At 54.0% G+C, this 27,127-nt stretch overlaps 6 protein-coding genes across 6 annotated transcripts; 4 read left to right on the forward strand and 2 right to left on the reverse strand.

The window, feature by feature from the left end:
- Nucleotides 1–374: 374 nt before the first annotated feature.
- On the reverse strand, nt 375–3,799 carry CORC01_09593 (potassium/sodium efflux P-type ATPase; the record flags this gene model as incomplete). The annotated part of the gene is made up of 4 exons (XM_022621222.1): nt 375–1,427; nt 1,482–3,165; nt 3,225–3,490; nt 3,545–3,799. The coding sequence occupies 4 exons, from the start codon at nt 3,797–3,799 to the stop codon at nt 375–377; spliced, it is 3,258 nt and encodes a 1,085-aa protein (XP_022472231.1).
- Nucleotides 3,800–6,316: 2,517 nt separating this feature from the next.
- On the forward strand, nt 6,317–7,273 carry CORC01_09594 (glycosyl hydrolase family 43; the record flags this gene model as incomplete). Its single annotated transcript, XM_022621223.1, has 1 exon — nt 6,317–7,273. One exon carries the CDS (start codon nt 6,317–6,319, stop codon nt 7,271–7,273), a length of 957 nt encoding a protein of 318 aa, XP_022472232.1.
- Nucleotides 7,274–9,963: 2,690 nt separating this feature from the next.
- Nucleotides 9,964–14,057, forward strand: CORC01_09595 (ABC transporter; the record flags this gene model as incomplete). The annotated part of the gene is made up of 2 exons (XM_022621224.1): nt 9,964–11,754; nt 11,811–14,057. 2 exons carry the CDS (start codon nt 9,964–9,966, stop codon nt 14,055–14,057), a joined length of 4,038 nt encoding a protein of 1,345 aa, XP_022472233.1.
- An 811-nt stretch (nt 14,058–14,868) lies between these two features.
- CORC01_09596 (peptidase family M20/M25/M40) lies at nt 14,869–16,605 on the forward strand (the record flags this gene model as incomplete). The annotated part of the gene is made up of 1 exon (XM_022621225.1): nt 14,869–16,605. The coding sequence occupies one exon, from the start codon at nt 14,869–14,871 to the stop codon at nt 16,603–16,605; it is 1,737 nt and encodes a 578-aa protein (XP_022472234.1).
- Nucleotides 16,606–22,028: 5,423 nt separating this feature from the next.
- CORC01_09597 (uncharacterized protein) lies at nt 22,029–22,214 on the reverse strand (the record flags this gene model as incomplete). The annotated part of the gene is made up of 1 exon (XM_022621226.1): nt 22,029–22,214. One exon carries the CDS (start codon nt 22,212–22,214, stop codon nt 22,029–22,031), a length of 186 nt encoding a protein of 61 aa, XP_022472235.1.
- Nucleotides 22,215–25,276: 3,062 nt separating this feature from the next.
- On the forward strand, nt 25,277–25,513 carry CORC01_09598 (uncharacterized protein; the record flags this gene model as incomplete). Its single annotated transcript, XM_022621227.1, has 1 exon — nt 25,277–25,513. The coding sequence occupies one exon, from the start codon at nt 25,277–25,279 to the stop codon at nt 25,511–25,513; it is 237 nt and encodes a 78-aa protein (XP_022472236.1).
- Between the last annotated feature and the right edge of the window lie 1,614 nt (nt 25,514–27,127).

Consider the following 27,127-nt stretch of genomic DNA (forward strand, 5'->3'; position numbering starts at 1 on the left):
CAGTGGGTCGTTCAATCCTTTGGTGTAACCGCGCCACATGAACTCCTTGATAACTCAGAAAATTTTCTCACCTCGGAAAGCCGGTATACTTGGCGTGTCCACATGGAGGACTGATCTGCGCAAGAAATAGGAAAAGTCACGCCCGAGTAGATTCTGGTTTGGCAACATCAACAGGGGCTTAAGTCGGTGCCTGGCGAGGTATAGCAGACTGAGAGACTCAAAAAATGGAGTTACCTGCCATGTTGTGGATTAGTCTTCTTTTCTTCTATCTAACAAATCTATCCATCTACAACGAGCTCACAAATCCCGCTCACCCGCTCCAATGTACGCATACACTTCTCGCTACATGCTGACAATCTGGTACATGTTCTCGCCTACTTCTGAAAGCCCGCCTTCTCCTTTTCAAGATCGATGTCATCGTCGCCAATCTCGGTGTGATGATCATCGTCGCTGGAACCCAAATACTCGCCAAACACTCTCTGCTCAATATCCATGTCTTTCCACGCGACCCCGAGTTTCTTGCTGTTGCGGGCCCTGAAGAAGACGCGCTTGCCCCATTTCCAGGACTCGACACCAGCGAAGAAAAGTCCCGCGGCAATAAACACAATTCCCCATTCCCACGAAATGCCCTTGTGCTTGAAGACCACAGTGTTGATAACCGGGATGTAAAGTAGTGGGAACAGGGTGGCAAAGCCGATGATGATGGCCCAGAAAAGGAACCTGTTCCTCCATACGTCAATCATCCACTGGGTGAAATACTTCTTGGATCCTGGCTGCATCCGGAAGAATGACCGACGCATATCTACCAACTCCCAGGCCAAGAAGAGTGCAAACCATGTGAGGCAGGCAAAGGTCGTGGCGCGAGCGCGGAAGACGGTATCGCAAGTGTCATTGTACTTTTCGTTGCAGCTCTCTCCGAGCTCACCAGATCCGAAACCGTAGACAACCAGCGAGAAGCTTGAAAGACAAAGGGCGGTGATCCATAGACCGTAGAAAATCATATCGACTAGAAATTCCATGGTGAAAATACCCGTCTTGAGAGACTGAGGCGGGCGACGCATGATGTCAGGGACAGCGCGCTCAAAGCCAAGACCCATATCGGGCATACCAGAGGTGGCCATAATGATCCAGACGATTTCGACAGGGGCAAGCGGGAAGACTGAAAGTCCTCGACCATCTTTGAAAGTGAGCCCAACAAGCAATGTCCCAGCTTGGGCAATGTTCTCGGCAAGGACATGTAACACGAACTTTTGAATATTGTCAAAGATGCGGCGGCCCTCTTCGATAGCAGCAACAATAGAAGCGAAGTTATCGTCCGTCAAGACGATATCGGATGCATCCTTTGCAACATCTGATCCTGAAAGGCCCATGGCAATGCCAACGTCGGCACGGCGGAGAGACGGGGAGTCGTTGACGCCGTCACCCGTCTACTCATTCTGTTAGTATACTATCCAGCGAACTATGGGTGGCTACCAACTCACCATGGCACAAAACTTCTTGCGACGATGAAGAGCCTCAATCATTCGGACCTTGGTGCTCGGGGCACATCTCGCAATGACAAGCGGCAAGACGGGAAGTTTGTCAACCTCATCATCCCTGAGTGCATCAAACGAGGAAGCTGTCATTACCATGGCGTCGGCAACGTTTCTTGCTATGCGCTCCATTCGAGTAGGCAAAATTCCGACCTCAACAGCGATGGCCTTTGCAGTCTCGGGGTGGTCGCCAGTGAGCATGTGCACCGAAATGCCAGCTTCATGACACTGTCGGACAGCGGTGGCAGATTCCGGGCGGGGAGGATCGTACAAGCCAACGAGACCGCGAAATACCAGGTCACGTTCGACCGATGCCCGCTCAACTTCATCGCCCTTGCTAAATGTGCCTTGATAAGGCTTGCTAGCCAATGCTAGGACGCGCAGTCCGAGTCCTGCGAAAGCCTCCATGTTGCGGAGGATCTCCTCACGGAACTCAGGAGTAATATCCACCAAATCATCATCATCTCTGGGGGCGTATTTGGTACAGATCTGGATCACCCTCTCAACGGCACCCTTGGTGAGGGCGAAGTACTCCTTTGTTGTGTTGTTCTTCATGATGACGGACATACGCTTGACGTCAGAGTCGAACGGGAGCTCGGCAATTTCGCTCCACTCGGGCGAGTCGCTACCACTAACAAACTTGAGGCGATTCCAGTCGAAGCGGGAAGCAAACACCTGGATGGCGATTTCGGTGGGATCGCCTCGGGCATGCCATTGGTCATCTTTCTTGTTGATGGTAGCAAGATTGGCCAGGGACGCCACATAGAGAAAAGCGGAGAGAGCTGACCTGCTATTCTGCAACAGCTGGTCGGTCTTCATGATGGTTCCACAAGCGTCACCGCCCTTTTTGAAGTTGAGATGTCTAGGAGACCGCTCGTCGTAGCGGATATCACCGGTGGTGGGGTCCATCGGTGACGATGTGTTTTCAACGGTGTACGTGCCCATAGCAGGCAACCAAGCACCGCGGGCCAACATCTTGCCCTGGGTCAGAGTGCCGGTCTTGTCGGAGCAAATGTCCGTGACAGCACCCAAAGCCTCGAGGGACTTGAGGTTGCGAACGATGACGTTTCTCTTTACCATACGCTTGGTTCCAGCAGCCATAGTGATGGTGAGCACCACGACGAGACTAGCCGGGATCATCGATAGACCGGTTGCTACAGCGTAGATGATAACCTCCTGGGTAGCCTGGAACTCGTTCGCACCAAGAACAATAATGGCGCAGACAATGGCAACGCCGAACAGCAGCATAGCAAGCTTTGAGAGCTTCTGCTGTAAGGGGGTGCCGACATTGACGCCGAGAAAACGTCCGATAGCATCAGTTAGAGTCAGGGTATAGGCTTCAAGGTATCGGTGAGGCTTCGCTTTGCCATTAGGCTTGCGCTTGACCTCCCGGACCTTGGAGTCCTTCTTGCGCAGGGCAGACGCAATAGCCCCGATCTCGGTATAAACACCAGTTGCAAAAACGATGCCTTTGGCGCGGCCCTTGGTGACATTGGATGAACTATAAGCGACATTGAGACGATCTCCGGGGCCGGTACTATCGGGGAAGGTGGAGTCTTCGTTCTTTCGCACGGGGAGGGATTCGCCGGTCAACAGAGCCTCGTCGGTCTCAAAGTTGACCGCCTCGATCAGTCTGTAGCATAATCAGTTGCTCTGCTTGGTCCTGACGGTGCTGTTGATGGCATAGGATACCTGACGTCTGCGGGGATTGTGTCTCCCGTCTTGATTTCAACAATGTCACCAGGGACGATTTCACTCGAAGGGACGACCATGGATTCGCCGTCACGGACGATTTTGGCGGTGGGGGAGCTCAGGGAACGGAGAGAGTCCATTGTCTTCTCAGCAGAATACTCCTGGAAGAAGCCGACGATGACGTTGAGCAGAATGACAAAGGTGATGACGCCACCCTCGATGTAAGAGCCAAAGCCGAAACTAACAGCCATGGCGAGGATCAAGACCTGGAGAAGGGTCAGAAAAAGGAGGAATTCCGTGACAAAATTGGAGTGACTCACCATGGTCATGGCATTGGCAATCTGGGCAATGATGATCTTGATGGGCTGAACGCCCTCGGCTTCACCAAGGTCATTGTGGCCGAACTCGTCGAGACGGGATTTTGCCTCGTCGGCGGAGAGACCGTTCAGGGTGTTAGCATGGAGCTCTTCAGCAAGCAGCTGGTACGACAGCGCATGGGCTGGGTGGGAGAGGGGTTTGTTGGATTGACCCGAGACGTGGTTGTCGTCGGGCTTCGCAGCCTTTTGATTTCCCATGCCAGGCAAAGTGGAACAAAATTGAGGAGCTCAAAATAGGGTATTGAGTATTCCTGCCGACACAACAGAGAGAGACTGTCGCAGATGGCAGTGGCAAGAAGTGGCAGGAAGGCGGGATTGATAGCAGAGTCTTGTAAATAGGCGATTGAACAAGCCGGCAATGACGGGTTTCCCTGGAGACAAATATCGATCAGTCTGAAAGATGTTTGCGTGTTGAACAATGTGCAGCGTCAAGCAGGCAGATGGTGTAGCGTACTCAGCAAGGACTGGTCAAGGTGGCAACACAGAGGCAGGTTGTCAATTGAGTTGTCATTGGAGGGCTTGCAGCGTTCGTGATGGTGGGAAAGAGAAACACGGCCGCGCGGGTTGAATGGGTGGCATCGTTTGCCTTTTGAGGGCAGGCAAGCCATGAGCTGCATCGCCAAGGACTTATGGGATCCATTGATTGAGACGACGGCTGGAACGGTATCTTGGGATCAAGGAAAGAGTCGGGGGGAGAATTTGCGGACGGGCATAGATTGTCGCCCACCTAGTTGGCGACGGGGGCAGCAGCTGTTTCTGCGAAGATTTTCTTACTGGTGCGAGACTCGGCGAGGGACTCCATCCATCAAGCATTAGAGCCTTCTTGGCCTCCTTGGCCAACCTTGGCGAATGGGAACCCTCGACCTGTTTTATCTAGGGTAAAGTGCATATTTTTCAATTAGGTGGTCTTTGTGGGAAAGAAGCGCCACGCATATTGAGGTTGGAAAGTGTACGATTGGAACGATTACGTCAGATGCCAAGTCCGGGCGAGTTTGTAGGGAAAGAAGGGCGGAAACTACGGCCCCTGAGCATATATATGGTGTGGAATGGGCAGGTGCTGGCATCGGTGGGAAGGCAGGAAGGCAGGAAAGCATGCCGGTAAGGAGCGGACGCGGGCGGGCATGGGGAGGGGCACTTACCCCGGGGAAACAGACGAGGACCCTTCCTCCTTCCCCGTCGATTCGGGGCGCAGCCGGTGATGACGCCGATGGCATCCTTGGCAAACCTCACGTGCCACTACCACTCTCTCACACCTGGGGGCAACGCGAGGACGGGCATGGTGCACCGTCTGTCTGATTACGGCGCCAAGAACATAGCGGGGCGGCGCTTCCGGGCGGCGCTTCCGGGCGGCGCTTCTTCGTCGCAGGCTCCATGGCTCACAACTATTTCCGGTCCATCATCCGAGTTGCATCCGCGACGGATATCCTACCAACACCCTCCAGTCTGCCCAGATTTTGTACGTTTAGACTTCTTGGCCGTCGGGCCATGTGCCTTACCCATCGCTTCTAAGTGGACGTTACCGCCCAGCCATACCCGCTTCTTCAACCATCAAGTTTTGGAAACAGACCGCCCATCCACATCACTCACATGCGAACGTGTCCGAGTCATTCCAAGGTACTCGGCAGCTCAGCTATGAATCACATGACCCGACCATCGGTGAAGACCTACATCTTCCCACGGTCAAGGTAATGGAAATTAGCGGTAAAGCCTTGCACTGTGTACAACCTCGGTAGACGTTGTCTTTCCCGGCCTTCAGCTCCTGCGAACGCCTCCTCCATCGAGTTATGCTCGATCAGAGCACCCGGATCCGGGGTTGTGGACCCAGTTCCCAAAGCCGTCGGCACGGCCCCGAAGGTGCTCCGCTCCGGAACCAATTCGATCGGAGCGTTCATGAATCATCCGGAAACAATTCAACTAAAATGGCTCGGAAAGTTCGGAGAAGTCGAGCAGGGCGTGTCCACACAGATTCATCACTTACATTTCATGATAAATCGGACTGGACAATGACCTCCGTCCATATCAAATCTCTGTGGTTCCATTGTTTGCTACAAGTGGCTGCTGCCAATTGTCTTCCTGTGCGCCGGTCTCGAGGAGCATATAGAATAAGGTAAGCAATTTTCATTGCAGCACGTTTTTCCATCTATTGTTGGCGTTATTACAAGCAGTGCCTGTCAAGTACAGTCCAGGTGTTGCTTGCTCAATCTCTTCGTGAGGTAGGACTCCCAAGCGCACCAAGAACAATCACGGGACCAAAGTCTCCGGAGTTGAAGATTATTCCGTGGTGCGCTTGGAGACCATGTGATGGGGCTCCTTGGCAACCTGGGAACTACACGGAAAATAAGAAGTTGACTAAATCCACGTATCTTACCAACTGCTGGCAGACATACATGCTCTGACCTATAAGACGACCACTAGGAAATTCCCAAGCAGTTTGCACCTATTAAATACCGTTTCTTCCTGATTCCGGCCTCAAGGTAGCTTGCCTCGGTAGGTATGTACAAGGTTGACAATTGCTCATAATGACCTCCGCCGCGCGACACGAGGCAAAGAATCACTATGGCTGGGCTGCGATTCTGTCTCATTTCCATTGTGACTGGTATACCGGGGAAACGGCTAGTCTCACCTCAGAGATACAATTTTGCGACTGGTGTATCAAACTAGTAGTCATAGCAGCCGAAGCAACAAAAAGACTCGACATCAGCTTCGCAACTCAAGATGACCCCCCCGTGGAAAGCCCTCCTTGGTGGCATGCTAGTCATCGTATCAGTACTGCCAAATGTCACTGCTCAATATCCCAACCCGGGCGCAGTGACAGGCAATGTCAACGTCCACGACCCATCCGTCGTCAAGACTTCGGGCGGCACCTACATCATGGCCCACACGGGAACCAATATAGCCCTCAAAACGTCCACCGACCGCACCGCATGGCGTGACGCCGGGGCCGCGTTCCCGAATGGCGCCTCGTGGACAACCGCCTACACGGGTGGCGACTCCAATCTTTGGGCACCAGACATCTCCTACCGCAACGGGCAGTACTACATGTACTACTCGGCATCGACGTTCGGATCCCAAAAGTCAGCCATCTTCCTGGCCACGAGCTCCACCGGCGCGTCGGGCTCGTGGACCAACCAGGGCCTGGTCATCGAGTCGTCGAGCTCCGTCGACTACAACGCCATCGACCCCAACCTCGTCGTGGACGCCAGCGGCAACTGGTGGCTGTCCTTTGGCTCCTTTTGGACGGGCATCAAGATGATATCCATCAATCCGAGCACCGGCAAGCGCTCCGGCACGAACCTCGTATCTCTCGCCCGTCGCACCGTAAACGACGGCGCAATTGAGGCGCCCTTCATCACGCGTCGCGGGAACTACTACTACCTGTGGGTGTCGTTTGACTTTTGCTGCAGGGGTGCCTCCAGCACCTACCGTACCATGGTCGGTCGGTCCACCAGCGTGACGGGCCCGTACACTGATCGCAACGGGTTGAGCATGTTGAATGGAGGCGGAACTGAGGTGATGGCTACCCACGGCTCAATTTATGGACCCGGTCACCCGTCCGTTTTCACGGACGCCGACGCTGATGTATTTGTATACCATTACTACAATAGCGCCAACACTGCACTCTTGGGCATTAACCTCATTCGTTGGGAATCTGACTGGCCAGTCATCTATTGATTAAGCCTATTTCACAGTCTTGATAGATCTCTTGGGGGAGATTCGCAGTAGGAAACCAAAACAACTTTTACCTTGGCCCTCAATCTTATTCATCTTTCTAAAGCTTGCTGTTTAAAACCCTGAGATTATATACCGCTAACTAACATGGACTGTTGTAATTGCTGCATGAACCGCTGAACCCTTTCAGCCCGGTCAATTAGGAGCATTCTACTCGTCCTAACATGAACATTAGTTGTAAGAACAAACACATGTTCTTTGTAGATCGTGCACGACGAGGAAAATTACGTAGTCACTGTCTTGCCTCATTGTCATGGTTGCGTAGTGCCTACTACACTATTGAAATCTAAAACGGCCTTGCCTAAGGTCTCAATCAATTTTATCTAGAATTCATCGAGAACTCAGCGATGCAACTAGAGGGCTAGGCTCCGTGACTGAGCAAGCTTTCAAAGTATACATGGGAGGAGCAAAATCTCACGGAAAGGTTTTGCTACGAGATTTAAGTGTTTTCGTCTAGCAGAGGTCAATGCTTCAGTCATATTGACAGTAGGGATGACAGATAACAACCAAGTCAGGGGAATTCAGTAATCGGCCTGTCCATGATTTTTCTTAGAGATCACATGTGCATAGACTGCAAGCCTAAGATGATAAAAAAGCAATTCTGTTTCCAAAGTCTCTATGTCGTGCTATCTTTGGCTGTCTGTGAAACGTGACATGGAATATCTATAAAATATGAGAAAAATGGTCGTTCCAATTACTCCAGGAAAGTCGTTAAACGTCATCAGATACATTTGAATGGCATATTAATCTGCCTGTTGAAGTCTAGTGGCCACCACTTCCTTTGACCTGTTTCAAATGTATAGCAAGCAATTGCCTCAATGAAGTAATCAATGAGAGACGGAGTTTGTTACTTACCAGAGCAGTCATCTTCTTACATACAGCAATTCAAATCTCGTGACTTATAATAGAAATCTTTTTCACGGCGACGTCTTCACAAACCTCGACCAGAAGCCAAAGCGGCACTGCAATATCTTCAAGCTTACAAAGCTGGAAGCATAGCTGTGAAACATGGCGACCGCGACCGTCAAGGCTGATGAATCTTGAGAATCATAATCTTCGAAGGCTAGATGACAACCACCTGACAAGAGCTCCATACTGTAGTTGCCCAGAGATATCTGAATCTTGCCAGAAGAGAGCGCTCTCACATCGCCTGCTATAACATTACCCCTGCAATTTTAGGCTATCTTGGCAGCTATTTCCCCGGATTTTGTCTCGCTTTGACCACTATCGTTTGGATTTTCGCGACCCAGAGCGTTATGATTACAGACAGGGGTTCGAATTAAGTGAGATGAAGAGTTGAAGAGGATGCCTGCGATATGTTACATCGGTTAAAGATCCATCCGTACCCTTACCGGTACTCGCTTCGCCGGTCATCCACGTCTTCTAGCGTTATTGGTTGTCGAATCCACTATCAAATGTCGCTAAACACCAGAGTACCCAACACCAGTCCCGCTCTCCAATTGAACATGGCGTTGCTGTTGCTGCTGCTTATCCGTACTTACTACGTACTTCTGCGCCAACTTGACGCATTCGATTGGCGAGTGAAAATCAGTCAGCATGAAGCTCGAAGCAGGCACTCGTAAGCAATCATCCGTTCCAAACACCACCCCAAACATCCAAGTCACTAGGGAGGGCGTTGATATTTGCAGTTTGTTGTTCCGCCAAGGTTCGCAAATTGCACGAGGCGTTGATTGCTCAGTATCCGTACCATGGCCAAAATGCAAACTGGAGAATAGGGAGATGAGTGGCCAGAGCCGAACCTCGTTTAATTCGACCACCTGTAGGTAAACAAGGTCATGCATGCATGGCCTTTGCATCAGAGCGACCAAACCCCGCTGAACCACAAACACTTTTCTGGACTTTTGAAGTCTGAAAGCACAATTACCATGTAGGGAGATTGCGGGTATCTGTACTCGTCACCGGGTGGGTGTTAAGACTGCCCTTTTGGGGGGAGTGGGAGGGTCGTGTGGAGTGAAAACGTGCAGCTGCAGCAGATCCTGGGCTCGCTTGAGTGCTCGCTTCGCCATCCAACGTCGCTTAGCCAAAATGTCAAAGAGGAACTCCGAACAGAACGCTCGAGCTACTGGGGCTTTCGTCCTGCACGCGAGATCCCTCGGCTGGAGGTTGCATCGAAAATGCCACTGGACTGCATGCATATGACCCAACGTCCGCTAACCGCTTGTCCCAGAAAAGAGTCAAAGTCATCCTCTGTGCATTTCCCTCATGGCGTCGTCTGGCAATCCCCCCCCGTCTTATAGAGTCTGTTGGTTTTGCTTTTGCCTCCTTCGACTTCTCACCCAAAGCTATTTCTCTCCGCTCAGCAGCTGAGTTCCACGCTACGCAAGGCACTTCCGTCTTCTTAGCTCGAGACTTGGAAACTTCTGAGGAAGCCGTTATATCGCTCCTGCGAGGCTGTTCACCGCTCCCGGTTCGGTCTCACCCGGACGGCAGCAAGGCCGTTGATGCGCCCACTATCACTTCATGTTCCTTTCCACCCAGCGACCCAAGACATCTATCTACCTCGGGCTTTTCGCAGTTATTGACGTCTTCTAGAGGCGGGTTTCCGCTCTCGCAGCCAGCCCTAAGCGGCATGCGCCCGTGGTGGCCGTAGCTGACCGATTATCTCGCCCGCCATGTTTCCGACATCAACCCAGTCAGCCAACGATGACCGAGCCATCGTGCTCAAGATGGACAAACTCGACCGCCAGAGCTCCATCGAGACATCGGCACCTCCGCATGCACCTGAGCAACCCGACATGACGCGCTTCTCACTCTCTGGCGCCGGCCACATTTCCCTTGACGATGTTGAAGCAGTCGACGTCCAAATTCGTGATTTGGCTGTCACCGTCGACACCTCGCCTTCGTGGTGGGACCCTGCAACCTACCCCGAGCTGGTAAAGTCGAAATTCAACCTTAATCCAAGCTCCAAAAGTTTGATTTATCATGTCAACGCTTCCCTGCAACCGGGCACTCTGACAGCCATCATCGGCGGCAGCGGTTCCGGCAAAACCACGCTACTGAATACACTGTCGGAACGCATGATCAGTGCGCGACTCGCCCAAAGTGGCTCCGTCACCTTCAACGGCAACGAGGGCATTCACAATGCGCGGCACGCCTACGTCATGCAGCAGGACATTCTCCTCCCCTCACTCACTGTGCGCGAGACGCTGCAATACTCTGCCGACTTGAGGTTGCCGCCTCCCACGACGGCCGAGGAACGAGCTCGCATCGTGGAGGAGGTTATTCTGGAACTTGGTCTCAAGGAGTGCTCCAACACGAGGATAGGAGATAGACAGCACCGGGGGTGCTCAGGAGGCGAAAAACGAAGAGTCAGCATCGGTGTCCAATTGCTAGCCAACCCATCGGTCCTGTTCCTCGATGAGCCGACGACAGGTCTAGATGCAACGAGTGCCTTTCAGCTGATGCGCACGCTAAAGAAGCTTGCCACCAAGGGTCGAAACGTCATAACGACAATCCATCAACCCCGGTCAGAGATTTGGGATCTCTTCGACAACCTCATCATCCTCACAAAGGGAAGTCCAGTGTACTCGGGTCCTGCGAAGGACTGCGTTCCATTCTTCGAGGGTCTGGGCTTTAAGCTGCCCCCTTTCGTGAACCCCGCCGAGTTTGTGATCGACGTCGCCGCTGTAGACACCCGCACGCCCGAGCTTGAACAGGAGACAGCGGAACGGGTTAGCCATCTTAAGCAGGCATGGATACGTGAAAGCAAAACAACATTTGCGCCAACAGGCGAGGCAGTTGAGACTACATCAATAGGCTCAGGGGCCAGATCCAAGACCAGCAAGAACGCATCGTATGCAAGACAGCTCAAAGTCCTGACCAAGAGGACGTTCAAGGTGACATACCGCGACCCAATGGGGATGCTGGCATCATCCACGGAAGCGATTCTCATGGCGCTCGTGACGGGCTACATCTTTTATAACCTACCCCGAAATCTCTCGGGTATCCGCTCACGCCAAGGCGCGCTCTACACTGCTGCAGGCCTACAGGGATACCTGACTCTCATGTTTGAGGTCTACCGCCTCACGGTCGACATCCCAACCTACGATCGCGAGCATAGCGAATCGTGCGTCGATGCGATTCCGTTCCTCTTCTCTCGCCGCCTGGCTCGTCTGTTTACCGAAGATTTGCCCGTTCCGTTCCTGTTTTCCATCATTTTCTACTTCATGGGCGGCTTTGACCGAGACGCCAGCCAGTTCTTCGTCTTCTTCGCCATCACCGTGCTGAACCACTACATCGCCGTCACATGCGCGATTACATGTGTCACCGCGTCGAGAAACTTTCCAGGTGCGAGTCTGATCGCCAACATGGTGTTTACCCTGCAGAGCATGGCTTGCGGCATGTTCATCCAAGCGAACTCGATCCCGGTATATGTGCGGTGGCTGAAATGGATCACGTACTCGGTAAGCCTGGACAGCAACAATTTCAACATGACCGTACTAATGTGTTTTTTTTTTAGTTTTATGCTTTTGGCGCCTATTGTGGCAATGAGTTTGAAGGTTCCTTTTACGATTGCCCGCTGGATGGCGGGGCTGCAAATCCAGAATGCGTGCAGTACACGGGCCGGTTCATCATGGACTCTCTCGGGTTTCCGCGCAACTGGGTATGGAGGCCCATCGTCGTGCTGGTCGCATTCGTCATCTTCTTTTGCATCGTATCGGCCGTCGGACTCCAGTACATTAAGCAAGAAATGACCATTGCTCGTGCGAGAGTCTCCAACACTGATTTATCGGCTGGCAAGGAGAAGATGAAGACCCATTCCATCTCTGAGGTTCGCACCATTGACGTAGGACTGGATGACTTTGCTCTCGCTTTGGACAAGAGAGCGGCTTCGGGCAAAAAGCTCCCAACCAAGACGATCCTCAATCCCGTCAACACGACATTCCAAGCAGGGAAGCTGAACGTCATCATGGGCCCCTCGGGGAGCGGCAAGACGTCTCTTCTCAATGCCATGTCTTTGCGACTTCCCAGCAGCCTCAGCACTCGCTATCGGCTATCGGGCAAACTCACCTTCAACAACGCGTTGCCGTCTAATTCGGTCATCCGCTCAGTATGTTCGTACGTATGCCAGGACGACGACGCCCTCCTTCCGTCTCTCACGGTGCGAGAAACGCTCCGATTCTCGGCCGGGCTACGCCTACCATCCCACATGAGCAGCGACGAGAAATCCAAGCGCGCAGAGGAAGTCTTGTTGAAGATGGGCCTCAAGGACTGCGCGGACAACCTAGTCGGCAACGAGCTTGTCAAGGGCATCTCGGGAGGCGAAAAGCGGCGCGTCACCATCGCCGTGCAGCTTCTCAGCGACCCGCTCGTGCTGCTGCTGGACGAGCCGACGAGCGGGCTGGACGCCTTCACCGCCAACTCCATCATGGAGGTGCTGCAGGGTCTCGCCAACGAGGGCCGGACGCTGATCCTGACGATTCACCAGGCGCGGTCCGACTTGTTCAAGCACTTTGGAAACGTCTTGCTGCTTGCTCGGGGAGGGTCTCCCGCGTACGCCGGGTCAGCGCGGGAGATGCTGGCCTACTTTGAGCGCCAGGGATTCAGCTGTCCGGCGCACACCAACCCGGCCGACTTTGCGCTCGACCTCGTCACGATCAATCTGCAGCAGGAGACCAGGGAGGCCGAGAGCAGGGAAAAGGTGGAGGCTTTGGTCGGCGCATGGCAGAGACATGTCAGGATGCCTGCAGTCAATAGGACGGGCGAGTTGCCCGGCATTGACGAGGACCACGATACGATCACCTACTCCTCACCTCGGCAGCCCAACGTTCGAACTTCTCGCAAATCCTTGACCTTTGACAAGGCGAGCCTCGCAACCCCAGCCGAGCTGGGTGCCCTCGTCCGCAAACGCGCCTCCTTCTTCGTAGCCTTCCCCCTTCTCGTCCACCGCGGCCTCATCAACTTTCGCCGCCAGCCGCCGCTCCTCCTGGCGCGCATCATGCAGGTGGTCGGCCTCGGGATCGTCCTCGCGCTCTTCTTCTCGCCGCTCAAGAACGACTACTACTCAGTGCAGAACCGCATGGGTTTCGTGCAGGAGATTGGCGCCTTTTACTTTGTGGGCATGCTGCAAAACGTGGCCGTCTACCCCGCCGAGCGCGACGTGTTTTACCGAGAGGACGACGACGGCGTGTACAGCGTCGAGGCGTTCCTGGCGGCGTACTCGGTGCTCGAGTTCCCGTTTGAGATTATCAGCTGTCTCATCTTTGGCGTGCTCGCGGACCTGGCGGTGGGCTTCCCGCGGACGGCGACAATGTACTTTGTGTGCGTCTTCTCGTGCTTCGGCATCGTCTCGTGCGGCGAGTCGGTGGGCATCATGTTCAACACGCTCTTCAACCACACGGGGTTCGCCGTGAACCTCACGTCCGTGATCCTGTCGGTGGCCAACACGATGGCGGGGGTTCTCTCGATCGACATGCCGCAGCTGTTCAAGATCTTTAATTACCTGTCTCCCATCCGATACGGGACGCGCGCTCTGGCGCCGTACAGTCTGAGGTCGGTGACGTTCACGTGCGATGATGGGCAGAGGCTGCCGGATGGACGGTGTCCGGTGGAGACGGGCGAGGATGTGCTCAACTTGTACAAGTTCAACGTGGATCCGAATGCCAACATTGCGGCACTGGCTGGGTGTGTGATTGTGTATCGGCTGGTTGCGTGGGCCCTCTTGAGAGCTGCGCGGACGCGGATGGATGGGCGGAAGGGCAAGTGAGCATTTTGCACAGACACTATGAGTTGGTTAACATTCGCCCGTTTGTTGAAGAGCATAATCATAATCCCTTGAACAAGTGATGCCATACAGTTTGATGTTGCTCAGTCCAATCATCAATGACTGTCCCACATATGACTCCGAATTGGCGATGCCAATGATAAAGCTCCGATACAGGGGGACCGCATCAATTCGAAGCTATTCTGAATTCAGCCAAAAAGCCGAGCAGAGCTCAATCATCAGCTTTATCAGTAGCCGAGGAGAAGCTGCAAGGAAGACGATCCCACCACCCAGCCAGCAACATCCCAGCTGTGCGGTGCGAAACCAGCCACTAGGAGCCGATGAGCCTCCAATCCGGAAGCTGCACAACGCTGACGAACCCCGCATGAGGGGGATTTGAAGATTCGAAAATTAAAGCTCGCGCGTGAGCTGGAGAATGGAGAGAGGTGGTTTGATACGGATGGATACCTTATCGTCCATCCATCGCCAGTGCGATAACGGCGCCGATGGATCGGAGCTTGGAGGTGAATTTGACGCGAGTTCGGGTGAAACTGCGGAGAGTCGGCGGGCCATCGACACGCCGTGCCCTCAATTCGTCTCATTTGTCATACTCATGGGGTAGCACACCACCGATTGACCCCGTCGCGTCTTTCACTTGACCTCTTCATTCTCAACTTCACCCTCATCTCTCACTCACTCACTCACTCTCCTCAATTCCTGACAACACCTCATCCTCAAGGTTCCTTGCACAAGCGGGCACCAGACCCGATTGACACATTTCATAGCATCGTTCCAATTTAATCTGTTCATTGTAATGTCCGAGAAACTCCCCCTCGCGCATCCGGCGCCCGAGCTCACTGCTCCGGAACCACGCCGCGCCCGCCGGACCGCGTGGTGGTCCCTCATCCCCGCCGCCCTCCTCCTAGTCTACCTGCACAAGCCGTCCTCCGCGGCCATCCCATTCCTCGGCCACGGCCACCACCGCAACGCCTCGCCTGCCGCCAACGCCTGTCGCCAGGTCGACCCCCTCTTCCCGACCCAAAACTCCTCGGGCCTCACCCATCTGGACTCGTACCTCGACAGCCCCAAGTTCCGCAATGAGACCGTCGCCCGCCTCTCCGGCGCCATCCAGATCCCCACCGAGTCCTTTGACAACTACGGCCCCGTCGGCGCCGACGACCGCTGGGACAAGCTGCTCCCCTTCTCCGCCTACCTCGCAAAGACCTTCCCCAAGGTCCACGACACCCTCCGCCTCGAGCGCGTAAACACCCACGGCCTGCTGTACACCTGGCAGGGCTCCGATGCCGCCCTCAAGCCCACCGTCCTCATGGCCCACCAGGACACCGTCCCCGTCGCGCCCACCACCATCGACAGCTGGACTCACCCGCCCTGGAGCGGAGCCTACGACGGCACCTATGTCTGGGGACGCGGCGCCATGGACTGCAAGAACTCACTCATCGGCATCCTCGAGTCCGTCGAGCTGCTGATCGACGCCGGCTTCGCCCCCAAGCGCACCGTCGTCCTGTCCTTTGGCTTCGACGAAGAAGTCTCTGGAGAGCGCGGCGCAGGACACCTCGCGCCATTCCTGCTCGAGCGCTACGGCAAGGATGGAGCCGCCATCATCGTCGACGAAGGAGCCGGTTTCGACTCCCAGTGGGGCCAGACCTTTGCCCTCCCCGGCACCGCTGAGAAGGGCTACATTGACGTCGAGGTCATCGTCCGCACCCCCGGCGGCCACAGCTCCATCCCCCCCGAGCACACGGGTATCGGCATCCTCTCCGAGCTCATCACGCACATCGAGGCGAACCTCTACGAGCCCGAGCTCATCTCCGGAAACCCGTACCTCGAGAAGCTCCAATGCGGCGCCTCGTACGCGCCAGAGTTCCCAGACAACTTGCGCAGACTGCTGCCTGCGGACACCCAGCAGATGTGCAAGAAGAAGACGGACCAACTCGCAAAGGAAGCCGCCAAGGCGGGCCCGCAGGTAAAGTACCTCTTCACCACCTCCGTAGCCACCGACATCATCGAGGGCGGCGTCAAGATCAACGCCCTGCCGGAGCGCGTCAGGGCGGTCGTCAACCACCGCGTCAACGTCGGCGACAGGACCGCCAGCGTGCAGGACAAGCTGGCCGCGCTCGTGCGCCCCATCGCGGACAAGTACAATCTCACCCTCCACGCCTTTGACGGCGAAGCCGAGACGCCGTCGAGCATCACGCTCAAGGGTAACGATAAGGTGCTGGAGCCCGCGCCCGTGACCCCGACCTCGGTTGAGGGCGTCACGCCGTATGGCATCCTGTCCGGGACCACGCGCGCGTTGTACGGCGAAGAGGTTGTCGTTTCGCCGGGTCTCATGACGGGGAACACGGACACGCGGTACTACTGGGACCTGACGCAGCATATTTTCCGCTTCTTGCCCGGGTTCGACCCCGAGAGCGACGAGTGGGCGGGCATTCACACCGTCAACGAGAAGACGAGCGTCAAGGGCCACGTCAACCTCGTCAAGTGGTACACCATCTTCTTGAGGAATATCGATGAGGCTGAGTTTGCTTAAGCTTTTGCATCCCAGAGTCTTCGCAATGGAAGGGGCACCCTTGGTACGCAAATGAAGTCTGTATAATTTGTAGCCGCAGTAGGCGCGAGAAGGGCAGTTTCTTGAAAAGATATGGAACAGGAAATGTCATTAGTCTGCTTCCCGATTCGAAAATTGAGTTTCAATGCGCGTACGAAGATCCATCCTGCATGCCATGTTGTGAAAGCCTCAGCTTCTGTCCATTACATCACCAGTGCCATCTTACCGTCGTCTTCACCGAGACGGCGTGCATCACCAGCTGAGGAGCCATGCCTTTCAGGTGTACATGAATAATACATACTGGCGATTGAATACTATTTGTTTTCTAGAGGTCGAGCTCGAGCCGACTTATGCTCTCAACCTTTCCGTTCTTTCTTTCTTCTTCCCCATCGATTTCTTTTACATGCGTGAACTGGTCAGTCTGAATCGCAACGTTCGTAAAGCCGTAGTGAAGGGGCAAAATCGCACAAGCCGCAGAGGATGGTGGAGAACACCACTTCCTATTCTAGGTACCGGCCGCCGGCGACAGTTGATCGGCAATCTTCATCATGGTCAAATGATGGCATGAGCAGGGACAGCTCACTTTGAGCATCCTGGAGAGATAGCATTCGTCTCTGCCAGGAGAAAAGGCTTCCGGATGCCATCTGCAAGCACTACTAGCGTAGAAAGCAGCTCATACCGGCAGCTTATCAAGCTCATATATCATGTCTGATGGTGAAAGGCGGAGCATGGAATGATACCAGAGAATTGAAGAAGGGAAGGTAAACTCTCAGAGATCCCGTCACCACAAGAGTCAAATGACATCCCCGGGTTTTCCTGATCAGTGTTCTCCAAGTGGTACCACCGTACTATTCTACCATGTCAGACCTCCAAACCGCCCAAGAGAGAAATGATCTCCACGACCAGGTGACGAGAGCCCGACCGTGGCGAAGTGTAGATGGTTGGGTTACCCAGTCGACGAACAACCCATCAACCGGACGGGAGGTCTTGTCTCATCCACGTGGCCTACCTATGATCCAGCAACTGAATCCAGATGACTTCGATGCTTTGAACTGGTCAAAGTTTGAGAGAGATTACGTCTATTGCTCATTCTTTCGTACGCCGGCTTCTTATCCCTATCTATGACAACGGCACTGGTCACCTCGTTGCCGCTTCTTCAAGACAAATTCGACATCACTGGCTCCGAGAGCAACTGATCCTTGGGTCTCCCAGATCTCGGTCTATTTGTCGGCATCTTAATGTTTGCCGGGATTTGAAACATTTGGAGCCGCCGCCCCGTTCTGCTTGTCATGACTGTAGTTGCCCTGGTAGCCATCGGTTGCACGACGGCAGCCAATTTTCCTTGTGAGGCATATCTGGTGCTTCGTCTGTTTCAAGGAGTTAGTGCCAGACCAGTACTCAGCGTGGAGTTTGCCATTGTTCAAGACATCACGTTCAAACACAAGAGAGGCTTCAAGACGGGTCTCTAGATCTTGGCAATCGACGTAGAAGAAAAGCTTGTGGCGTTTGGTGAGTCCTCATCGAGTTTGGCCACAGTCACAGCCTGATCATGACCACTGATATTAGGCATTGTGGAAGTATTTGTCGCCTATACTGGAGTCCTGTGAAGGTAGTGCTGCTTTGTAATGGCCATGCCGTCTTCCTCCCGCTCGAAGTTTTCTTCTTGCCAGAAACATTTTACCCACGTATTTCAATATCCGGCGGCAACGAATGGGGAGAGCGTCCAAAAAACAAAGGTGTTGAGACTCTGGGTAAAGTTTGACACTGACTGACTCGGATTCTGCCTAATTCTCATCAATCTCAGGAAACCCGACAGTTTCCACCCGAATCCAAGAGATATATAGTCTTAAGAACTGTCCTATTGATGAAGTTTTTGGCAGAGCCTCGACTCTGGTGTGTCATCATACCGTGCATTTTCTTCCAGCATTGGTGGTCAGATAAGAGCACTAAAGAGTGCTCGAAAACTCATTGCTTATTCTATTCTCATAATGGGGCGAGTAGCATTCGCGCAATAGAACGTCCAGACCCAAGGTTTGCTGTGGCTTGGTCTCATCGCAGGCACTTTCGCCATTGAGATCGTCTGTTCCGGCCGCATCCTCGACAAACTTGCAACGCGCCTCGCCAAAAGTTCTAACAACATAACATCTAAGCACCTGCCAAGTATATATGGCTTGTATATCCCGGAGCCTCACTCGGAGTAGCAGGATGCATCTTGTGGTTCCTGTCCTTCGATCGTCACTGGCATTTGATAACCGTCGAACTCGCCTTGTTCATGTGGGAGAAGACGAACATCGAACTTCTTGTCCTGAAGTTCTCAGTTTGATTGATTCTGCAGTACTGCAGAATGACAGATGGGAAGTATGACAGGGGTAACGTTGGCGCCCACTGCATTCCCAGACCCCGTCTTGGAAATTATATCTTTGCGCGGATTTCTCCATATGCGAGTCAGCTAGTTCCTATTCAATGTATCCTTGTGGAAAAAGATACAAGCTCCTAGCTCGCTGATTTCCGCGTTCAACCCCCCTTGGTTTATCAATGATACGGTCAGCAGCTCTCGGTATGGCAACCTATGGATCCCTGATGAAATCAATACATTCATCCCAGACTAAAGGCTGTAATTGACTTTACGTGGAGCTTCGCAACACAGGGTCTTATAACTGTTTTGAGGACTCCATGCGCTCGCTGTATTCCTTCAGACATGGGGACACAAACCACGCGACGTTGGGGCGTGAAATGTAGAATGCATCAGGATAGACAAGATCCCACTCAAAAGTCTGGCATAATCCCAAATACCAGTCTACCAAGCCTTACAGCGAGAGTTCCGTACATGGAGTGAGACTTCGACGACGATGAGCCCGAGTCTTGGAGCCTTGGTCTTCGACATGGCTTCATGGAAACTCGCTACAACATCAGCAAGAATATCAAAGTCAATCTTGACGAGAATGGCGCCAGTCCAGGTTGTCTTGACCCAGTAGATCCGGAATCTGGGATAGAGCGTGCTGAAAATTATTTGCCAGTTTCCAACCATCCTGATTTGCCCTTTCAAATGGCAGTCCGCATATCATAATACAATCAAATCATAGCCGTCAAATCTTTGATCTCAAGTAGGGTACAGACAGGGTGGTGCTAGATTTATGGACAAAGGATGCTGCAGTGATGCTCGAGCACTCTCCGGCCGATAACCTTGCGTCAGGTAGTAAAAGCAACACACCGATGGCATACACTCCTGGACACACGCACCCTCCCTGACCTTAGGCCAAGAGGGACGGCGGTTGATTCGATGGCTGGCAAAAAGGCTGTTGCAAATGTTTAAACCCGAGAATGACTGAAGATTGGGAATGGGAATTTGTTGAGGCGTTGTCATGGTCCACCAGACGTTCAAATGTCAGGATACACTACAAAGTTGCTCAATATTCTTTGCTCGAAAAGCAAGCAACACGCCAAGACCATCCTCGGGATACTTTTGTCTGTGCATGTAAAACCCATACTTGGCAACATCCGAGCGAAGACAACCTTTCAGATTCTTGTCTCGTGTCTTGTGACCGCAGCGAGCCATGCTCAAGTAACGTTACGGTCCTTACACGAGAACGAGAATCAGGGACGCATACAATATCAAATCAACTCGTTCACCTCTCCCAAAAGGGAAACAATATTAAGAGCTTGTTGAGCCATCCGAACTACGTACGGGCGTGAGAGTGGCCCGCTTCAGCTCGCGCCGACTCTGATGTACCATGTGTCTCAAGTCAATCCAGAGGACGCTGATCTTGCACCGCCCCCTGAATTACTCTGATGAGCAGCCGGCATCCACATGGGCACACCTCTACATTGAGGCAAAGATGAACAAGATAAGTTTTCACTTGTACCTCTGTTCTGGGCACACTAGTGGTCAGCAGTCTCTTGGTCTCACATGTCGAATCTCGGACTCGCTGGCTGCTGCGAAAACCGAGAACCTGGAGGGTGAGGGAGCGCTTGATCATATGCTGCTGGGTTGTGGTGGTTGTCTACCCAAGCCAATGGATTGTGCCTCCGGCTCGCTATCGATGCACGCTCGTCTATGATCCGTCAACTCCTTCTCCCCGCTAGACAGAGACACTGCTAGTGGAAGTGACATGATAGAGGGAACGCCTGGAATGGCGCGCTGAAGAAATGGTTCATATGCAGGGGTGAGTCCATCTAAGCCACTCGCATGGTGCATGGTGCCCCGAATTGTAAGGTCAGTCGACCAAAGATTTGAGAAGCGAGCAGCCGGTGGGTACCCGAAGTTCGGTCATCCAGATTAGATCCTGTAGACTGCGGGAGATCTTCGTATGCTGCGAGATCCAGACTGGGCGAGGTGAGATATCGGAGCAGAAAATCACCACGGACAAAAGGACATCTAGCCACTTCCCTCGAAGAATGTTTCCGCATGTCACTCAAGACGAGTAGACTGGTAATGATGACGGAAGGCGATGCGGTGAGGCCAGGTTCCGAACCAGTTTTAGGCACCTGGGAACATACGGATGACTAGTTTGCGCAGACACCACCCTCGTGAACGAGCTAGATCTGACCTAGACAAGGTTAGTGGCAAAGAGGCGTGCTCGGGCTAGCTTGTCTCTGCCCAAAGGTGGAAATCTGGAGAAACAAATGAGGCCTTCACCGCACCTCTTGGAACGTTTTCATGGCGAAGCAATGGCCGAGAACCGCGATGCGGCCCAGAGTCTGGTGATTCGCGAGTAGACCGACGTCCATGTCATGACAGTTGGTGAGCTTTGGCGGGGTAGACGTGGTCGAGGCGCTGTCAAATGCAGGGAACTCCCTTTCCCCAAAGAGGTGGAATTGGCATGTTCCCTACAATGAGTTGACGTGTTTGGGTTTCCGGGTCTAGGCTGCTTGGAAGTTGGACACCGCCTTTTCCCGCTGGGTCAGTCCTGTAAAAGATGACGGCAGCCAGAAACAATGTCAAATTCTGGACAATGCCAGAGCCCTGCTTTTGTTTCTTTACGTTCGAGGCGAGCGCTAGACGTCGATCTAACAAGGCTGTGCGATGTAGGTCGGACACTGGAATGCGAGCAGTCGAGCGTTGGGGGCAGTGGTTGGCCAGCAGGTAATCGATTGCATTCTGTGGGGGGCCAGCTGACTTCAAAGTTATCCCTGCCTCCTTTTGCCTTGCGCTTGCGAATCGCCTCCGACGTGGTCTGGATGCTGGAAGTAAGAGGTAGGAAGAATCCAGATCCCATGGTCAAGGTTTGGCTGTTTGCTCGGCAAGCAGGATCTAGATCTTCGTCTATGCGGCCAGGATTCCTATCTGCGCTCTGTGGGCCGGGAAATCGTCAGTCAGCGCCAGCTGGAGGAGGCTGGTTCGCGCCAAAAGAAGTTTGCTACCCTGTGCGTTTGGGCCTGGCTCGAGGTTGGTTTCAATCTCGGTCTTAATGGCGGCTCGCGAGCCCTAACGAGATAGATCGGACGGTCTTGCCGCTAGATTGGCATCTGCCTGTCTCTCCGACGGAACGCTTGCCCAGGAACGTGGTGCGGGCGATCTGGCGGTGTGATGTAGCATCCGAACTTTGGAGGCACTGGCCGTCTTGAGATCCCTTTCGCTCCCGTGAGTGCATCGCCCCCATCCCCCAGCTGTGTGGGCAAAATGAACCGCTGCGCAAGGCAAGGTAGAAGCCATTACTGCATTCGCGGGAGAAGGTTGATGACGAGCAGCACAGCAGCATAGCTGACGCGGTGCATGAGAGGTTTGGAGACATGGACATGCTGGTGCCCAGGCATCTGGCCTGTTGGCCGCACAGCGTGATGAGCATGGGCGATCTTCCGCAACGTGTTGATTTGGTTCTGTCAGTGGCGACGGCGTCAGCCTGCGCTGTGTCGTGTTAAGCTGATATCCAGAGGCGCTGCGTCTCGTCAAACGAGTTGGCACTCGCTCCAGGCTTGAGTCGCAACAAGCTGGAGCTTCACGGGGGCAAATGAGGCAATCGTCAAGGACTTTGTCTCTGATGAATCATCCACTTGTTGGCCCCCTTGCGAAAATCCCCGAGTCTGCAGCGGACACCTCTCTGCAGCGGCATGGATGGTCTCAGGTTGCTCTCTGAGGAGGACCCCTTTCGGTTGAGGATGGAGACGCACGAAGGTGCAGCGGACGAACCACGAGCAAGATGCCTGCCGGGGACCAAGGACACAGGAGGAACAAGCCCGCACCGCCTTAGTCCCATTACCACAAGCCGCCAAGGGCAAGGAAGGTGAGTCGCAAAACGAGTCGAATGCGCACCAATGAGTGGAGGGTTGCGCCTGGCTTTCGGAGGGTGTGGTGGAAAGTATTGCCATGTATCTTTTTCGCTGCTCCTTTTCCCCCGCTACGGACAACTTTAGCTAGATTACCCCCTCGACAGGCATGGGCAAGGAATGGTCCTGTTGACCATGGATCTAGGGTTGACGTGAATGAAAGTAGTGAAGTAAGGTCCCCGCCCTGAGCGCGGCCATGGTAGCAATAAGGGTCGGCTAGCTGTGCAGTCCTTGTGCATCTTCTGTTGCAGCGAACTAGGCCGACGGGACTCGCGAGAGTGTGGAAGAGGCCAACATGAGAGGATGGGAGGTTAGGCTTGACAGGATGACAGGCAGGTAGCTATGTGGGTGGGTTAGCTGCACAATAAGTAGCCCCTCGCAGCATCATCTGTGTGTCCACATAGGCCCTGCAGGAAAGCCTTGAAATATAATATCCGTCCGTACTCCGTACCATCCATCGCCCAGGTACCACCAGAGAGGGGAAAGATCACAGTATCGAGATTCCGAGAGCAGCCATCAACCATGATCCATACCCAGACGTGCCAGAGCACATGTGTGCATACATAGTACACACCAACGCAGTAGTGATCAATCGAGGGTGGTGGTGGACCAGCGGGTAAGAGGTCGATTGGCATCGATTGCGCACTGATGATGATCCAATGTCGGTGGAGACCAACCGTCGACGGCACGCACCGTCTCGAAAGCCAAACAGGCGACGGGAGGTAGCCAGATCCGACAACGGGCCAAGCCTCGCGCTCGGGCGGCACCCTTCTCCGCCTTTATCGTCCTCGCTTGCTTCTTCACTATCGTCTCAGTTCAAACGGGTTCGGTTGTCGCAGGGTCTCCAAACGTTCAACTGGTGAAGCAACCCGGCGAGGTTCGGATAGCGATCGACTGCCCTCTGCACTGGACCACCGCCGTTGATGCCGTTGGGCTGGTTGGTCTTGTCCTCGAGGAGCAAAAGCTGTCGCACTGGTATGTACGTGATATGTGACAACAAACTGGGGTTGGTTGAGAAGCAAAGGGTCGAAGCGCAACCAAGTCCAGTATCGAGGCTAGCATCCTATGAAAGCCACGCTCGGAAAGTGCAAGGGTGTCAGTGGCTAGACAGCAGACTGGTTGACTGGGTTGGCCTGGCGGTCGTCTGGGTCAGCCTCGGCCAAGCAAGGACCCCTTGGCTCTGGAGTACCGAGTTAGGCAATCCGAGACAGCCCGGTATCAGATTACCCAGTATAACCAGCCGGGAGAAAGATCAAGTTGGCCTCGAGCGAGTTTAGCCGGAGCTACTGTGTGTGAAGTGTATGCTGTATTCGTACGCATGTCTTAGCCACTCGTCTCGTCCTCGTCGACGGCAGCACTAGCTAGGTAGGTACTCGATTCGTCTGGTTGGTGAGAGTGGTGTTGCGAATGAAGAAGCGCAAAAAGGCATCATGTATGAATTGTAGCCGTGGCAAGAAGAGGCTAATTCGCCAGTCCGCTCTCCCGAAGGTGATGCTGCATTCCTGGTGCCCGATCACCCTTTCAAAGCCCATGGGCCATGGCATCGCAAACCGGCCAACTTTTGTTGGAGATCTTTCGACCCAGACCCCGAGCAATACAGCGAACGGCAGCATTGCGACGAGATGCAACCATGAGGCCTGAGTCGCCAAACAGGGTATGATTGAGATGCGCAAATGGCGTCGAACCTTTCGCTACCTTGCCCTGGTACGAATATTTACCATAGTAGTTGATCAATCGCAGATGCGAGACAGCCAGGGTCTGGTCATCGTCGGCTTGAGATATCACGGTCCTCCTGGACGGGGGTGTCGGAATTATCCACTGATTGGGTGACATTGAAATCGCCAGAGACGCCATGGCGCAGTGTAGGTAGGTATCCGTAGCATATTCGGATGCCTCGCATTTTGCCGTCTCCAGGCATGCAAGCACGTTGCCAGATAACGCGTACGCGAGATCAAGTCAAGTCCGGTAGCCGTGTGGGATTCTTTCTCGTCCCATCTTGCCCCATCATGCCCAAGAAAGAAAAATGTTTGGGGCCCCGAGTCCCATGTGCCGGGCGTGGGGGTGCGCTCGCGTTGCGCCGGCAGATGTTTGCTAGCACTCCATCGGGATCAGGACCGACACAAGAGAACCGACAGCCATGCGGTCCCTCTGTTTAAGTTTGAGATAGGTAGCTCAGCGAATTTGCCGTTCGGCGTGAGGATTTTGCCGAGGCTTTAGCAGGTATGGTCTAGTGGTAAAGCGCCACCCCGTGTCGTGCTGTGACTTGAATTATGTGCAGACTCGCTGTCTTTCATTGCGCAGGTGGAAAGAGAAAGATTAATGGTGTGGCGTTGACTCAGGTCAACATGGGCACGAAGTCTTTGTAGCACCGAGTGTCGGACAATCGCCGATGGATGGGCCGTCACGTCGTCTTCCCGTCCGGCCATGGGAGCTCGGGGTGTCCAGCACGAAACGCGGAGTTTTCTCCGGCGAGGCAGATGTGGTGGAGGAGGCCAGGAGGATGCTCTCGGTTGTGGGCGGGGACGTGCTCCAGAACTGGATCAAGCTGCCTTACATAAGGCTGACATACTCGCACGAATCTGAGGCCGATTACCTAAGGTTCCGAATTGTGCATCCGTCCTCTTGATGCATCCGTATCCGTACCTTGCTTGACATTTACCTTAGCTACCTTGGTAAGGTAGGTAGCAAATGGGAGGTGCCTGCTTCCTCGGGCTGTGAGTGAGTGAAGGAAGCACGGAAGCACGGAAGGAACCTGGGGGTCGGGAGATCGAGTTTGGAGAAAGGAAGGGTTTCCGTTTCTAGGCAGCCAGGTTCTTGCTGAGGTGGGGACGGAAAGGCAAAGCCATGTCTGCTTCGTGCACAGTGCAGCACAGCACGAAAAGATGGTAGGTAGGACGGGAAGAGGAAGGGACGCACGACATGACCGGGACCTCTTCTCTTCCCTTGCCTTCCCCCTCAGGTATCCGTAAGGTAAGTAGGTGAGGTAGGTAGGCAGGTATCTTGCCTGCCCTGCCTGCCTCGCCTTGCCTAATGAAGAGAACATAACATAAGCAAATCTTACCTAGGTAAGCTACCTAAGGTACATTAGGCTGAGCTGTCTCTGGTTCGCTCCCAGGTTGTCTGTGTAATTGCCTCGTCCAGTTGTCAGCAACTGACTTTTGTCTCCTGCCATTCCGAAGCATTCACAGCAACGACAACCTGGACCAGGAACACCACTGGCTGGCATCGCCCTCTCTACATTCCCTTACTCGGCACCCCACGGATATTTGCAAATCTCTATGAGATGCAAGGATTGATGCTCCAGGGCTCCCCCATCAACAGTCAGGGTCGCCCAAGGCCCTGCAAGATTGGACTTTGTACGCACCGGGGGGCCACTAATATCCAATGCGCTAGATCCTCGCCCTAATCAAACCTGGAGTCGTTTTTCGACCAATATGTCGACATCCTCCCGCTATCCCAGTCTCTAGAGCCTCCGTGTCTCCGTGCCTCCGAACCCTGACGGCCCGCAGTCATTCGATGAGGTGCCGACCTTCTTCATCCTCTTCCGTGGGCTGGAGACCACCAAGAAGACGGGACGACAGCCCAAGACTGCCTGGCCTGTCTCTGTCACCACTCTGCAGAGTTTCCGTATAATCAAATGGATACGAATACCCAAGACAAAGTGCGACAAAGCCACCCAAGCAATGTCATGTCCACACCCTGAACCCCAGTCTCGTTGTTTACGAGCAATCACACGGACACGATGATAACGAAGAAAAATACGACAACTTTGAACAAGCACCATGGTGGCCGCGTTGAATCCCCAGCTCCCAAGCCGGAGCCCACGTCCACGCAGCCCAGCCCAGCGCGCCGCGTCTGCATTGCAGCTTGCAGTGACAGGGCGCCATGGCACCAACCAGGACGACGCAATGAGACTTCTGCCGCTCCCGACAGGTTTCAATTTAAGGCGAAATCCCGCTCGACTCCTCCACCTTGGCCAGTCGTGCGCCTCTCCTTCGCATCGCCATGCATCGCAAGTTTCCATGGCTCAGCAGTGGTGTCCCAAACAGCTGTCAACCCCACGACGCCCCCGGCCCCCCTTTCTCCTTGGGCGGCGACTTGTCTCTGCCCAAAGCTTCATTCCAGAGCTGCGAAGCTGAGGCGCTTCCGACGCCCCGTCTGGACTACACTATCTGTAAGGCCTTGCCGTGGTTGGTTCACGACTACGCGATGGATCAAGGGCAATCCAGACGGCGCTGCG

Source organism: Colletotrichum orchidophilum (genome assembly GCF_001831195.1).
Source record: "Colletotrichum orchidophilum strain IMI 309357 chromosome Unknown Scaffold_88.1, whole genome shotgun sequence".
Classification (NCBI taxonomy): domain Eukaryota; kingdom Fungi; phylum Ascomycota; class Sordariomycetes; order Glomerellales; family Glomerellaceae; genus Colletotrichum; species Colletotrichum orchidophilum.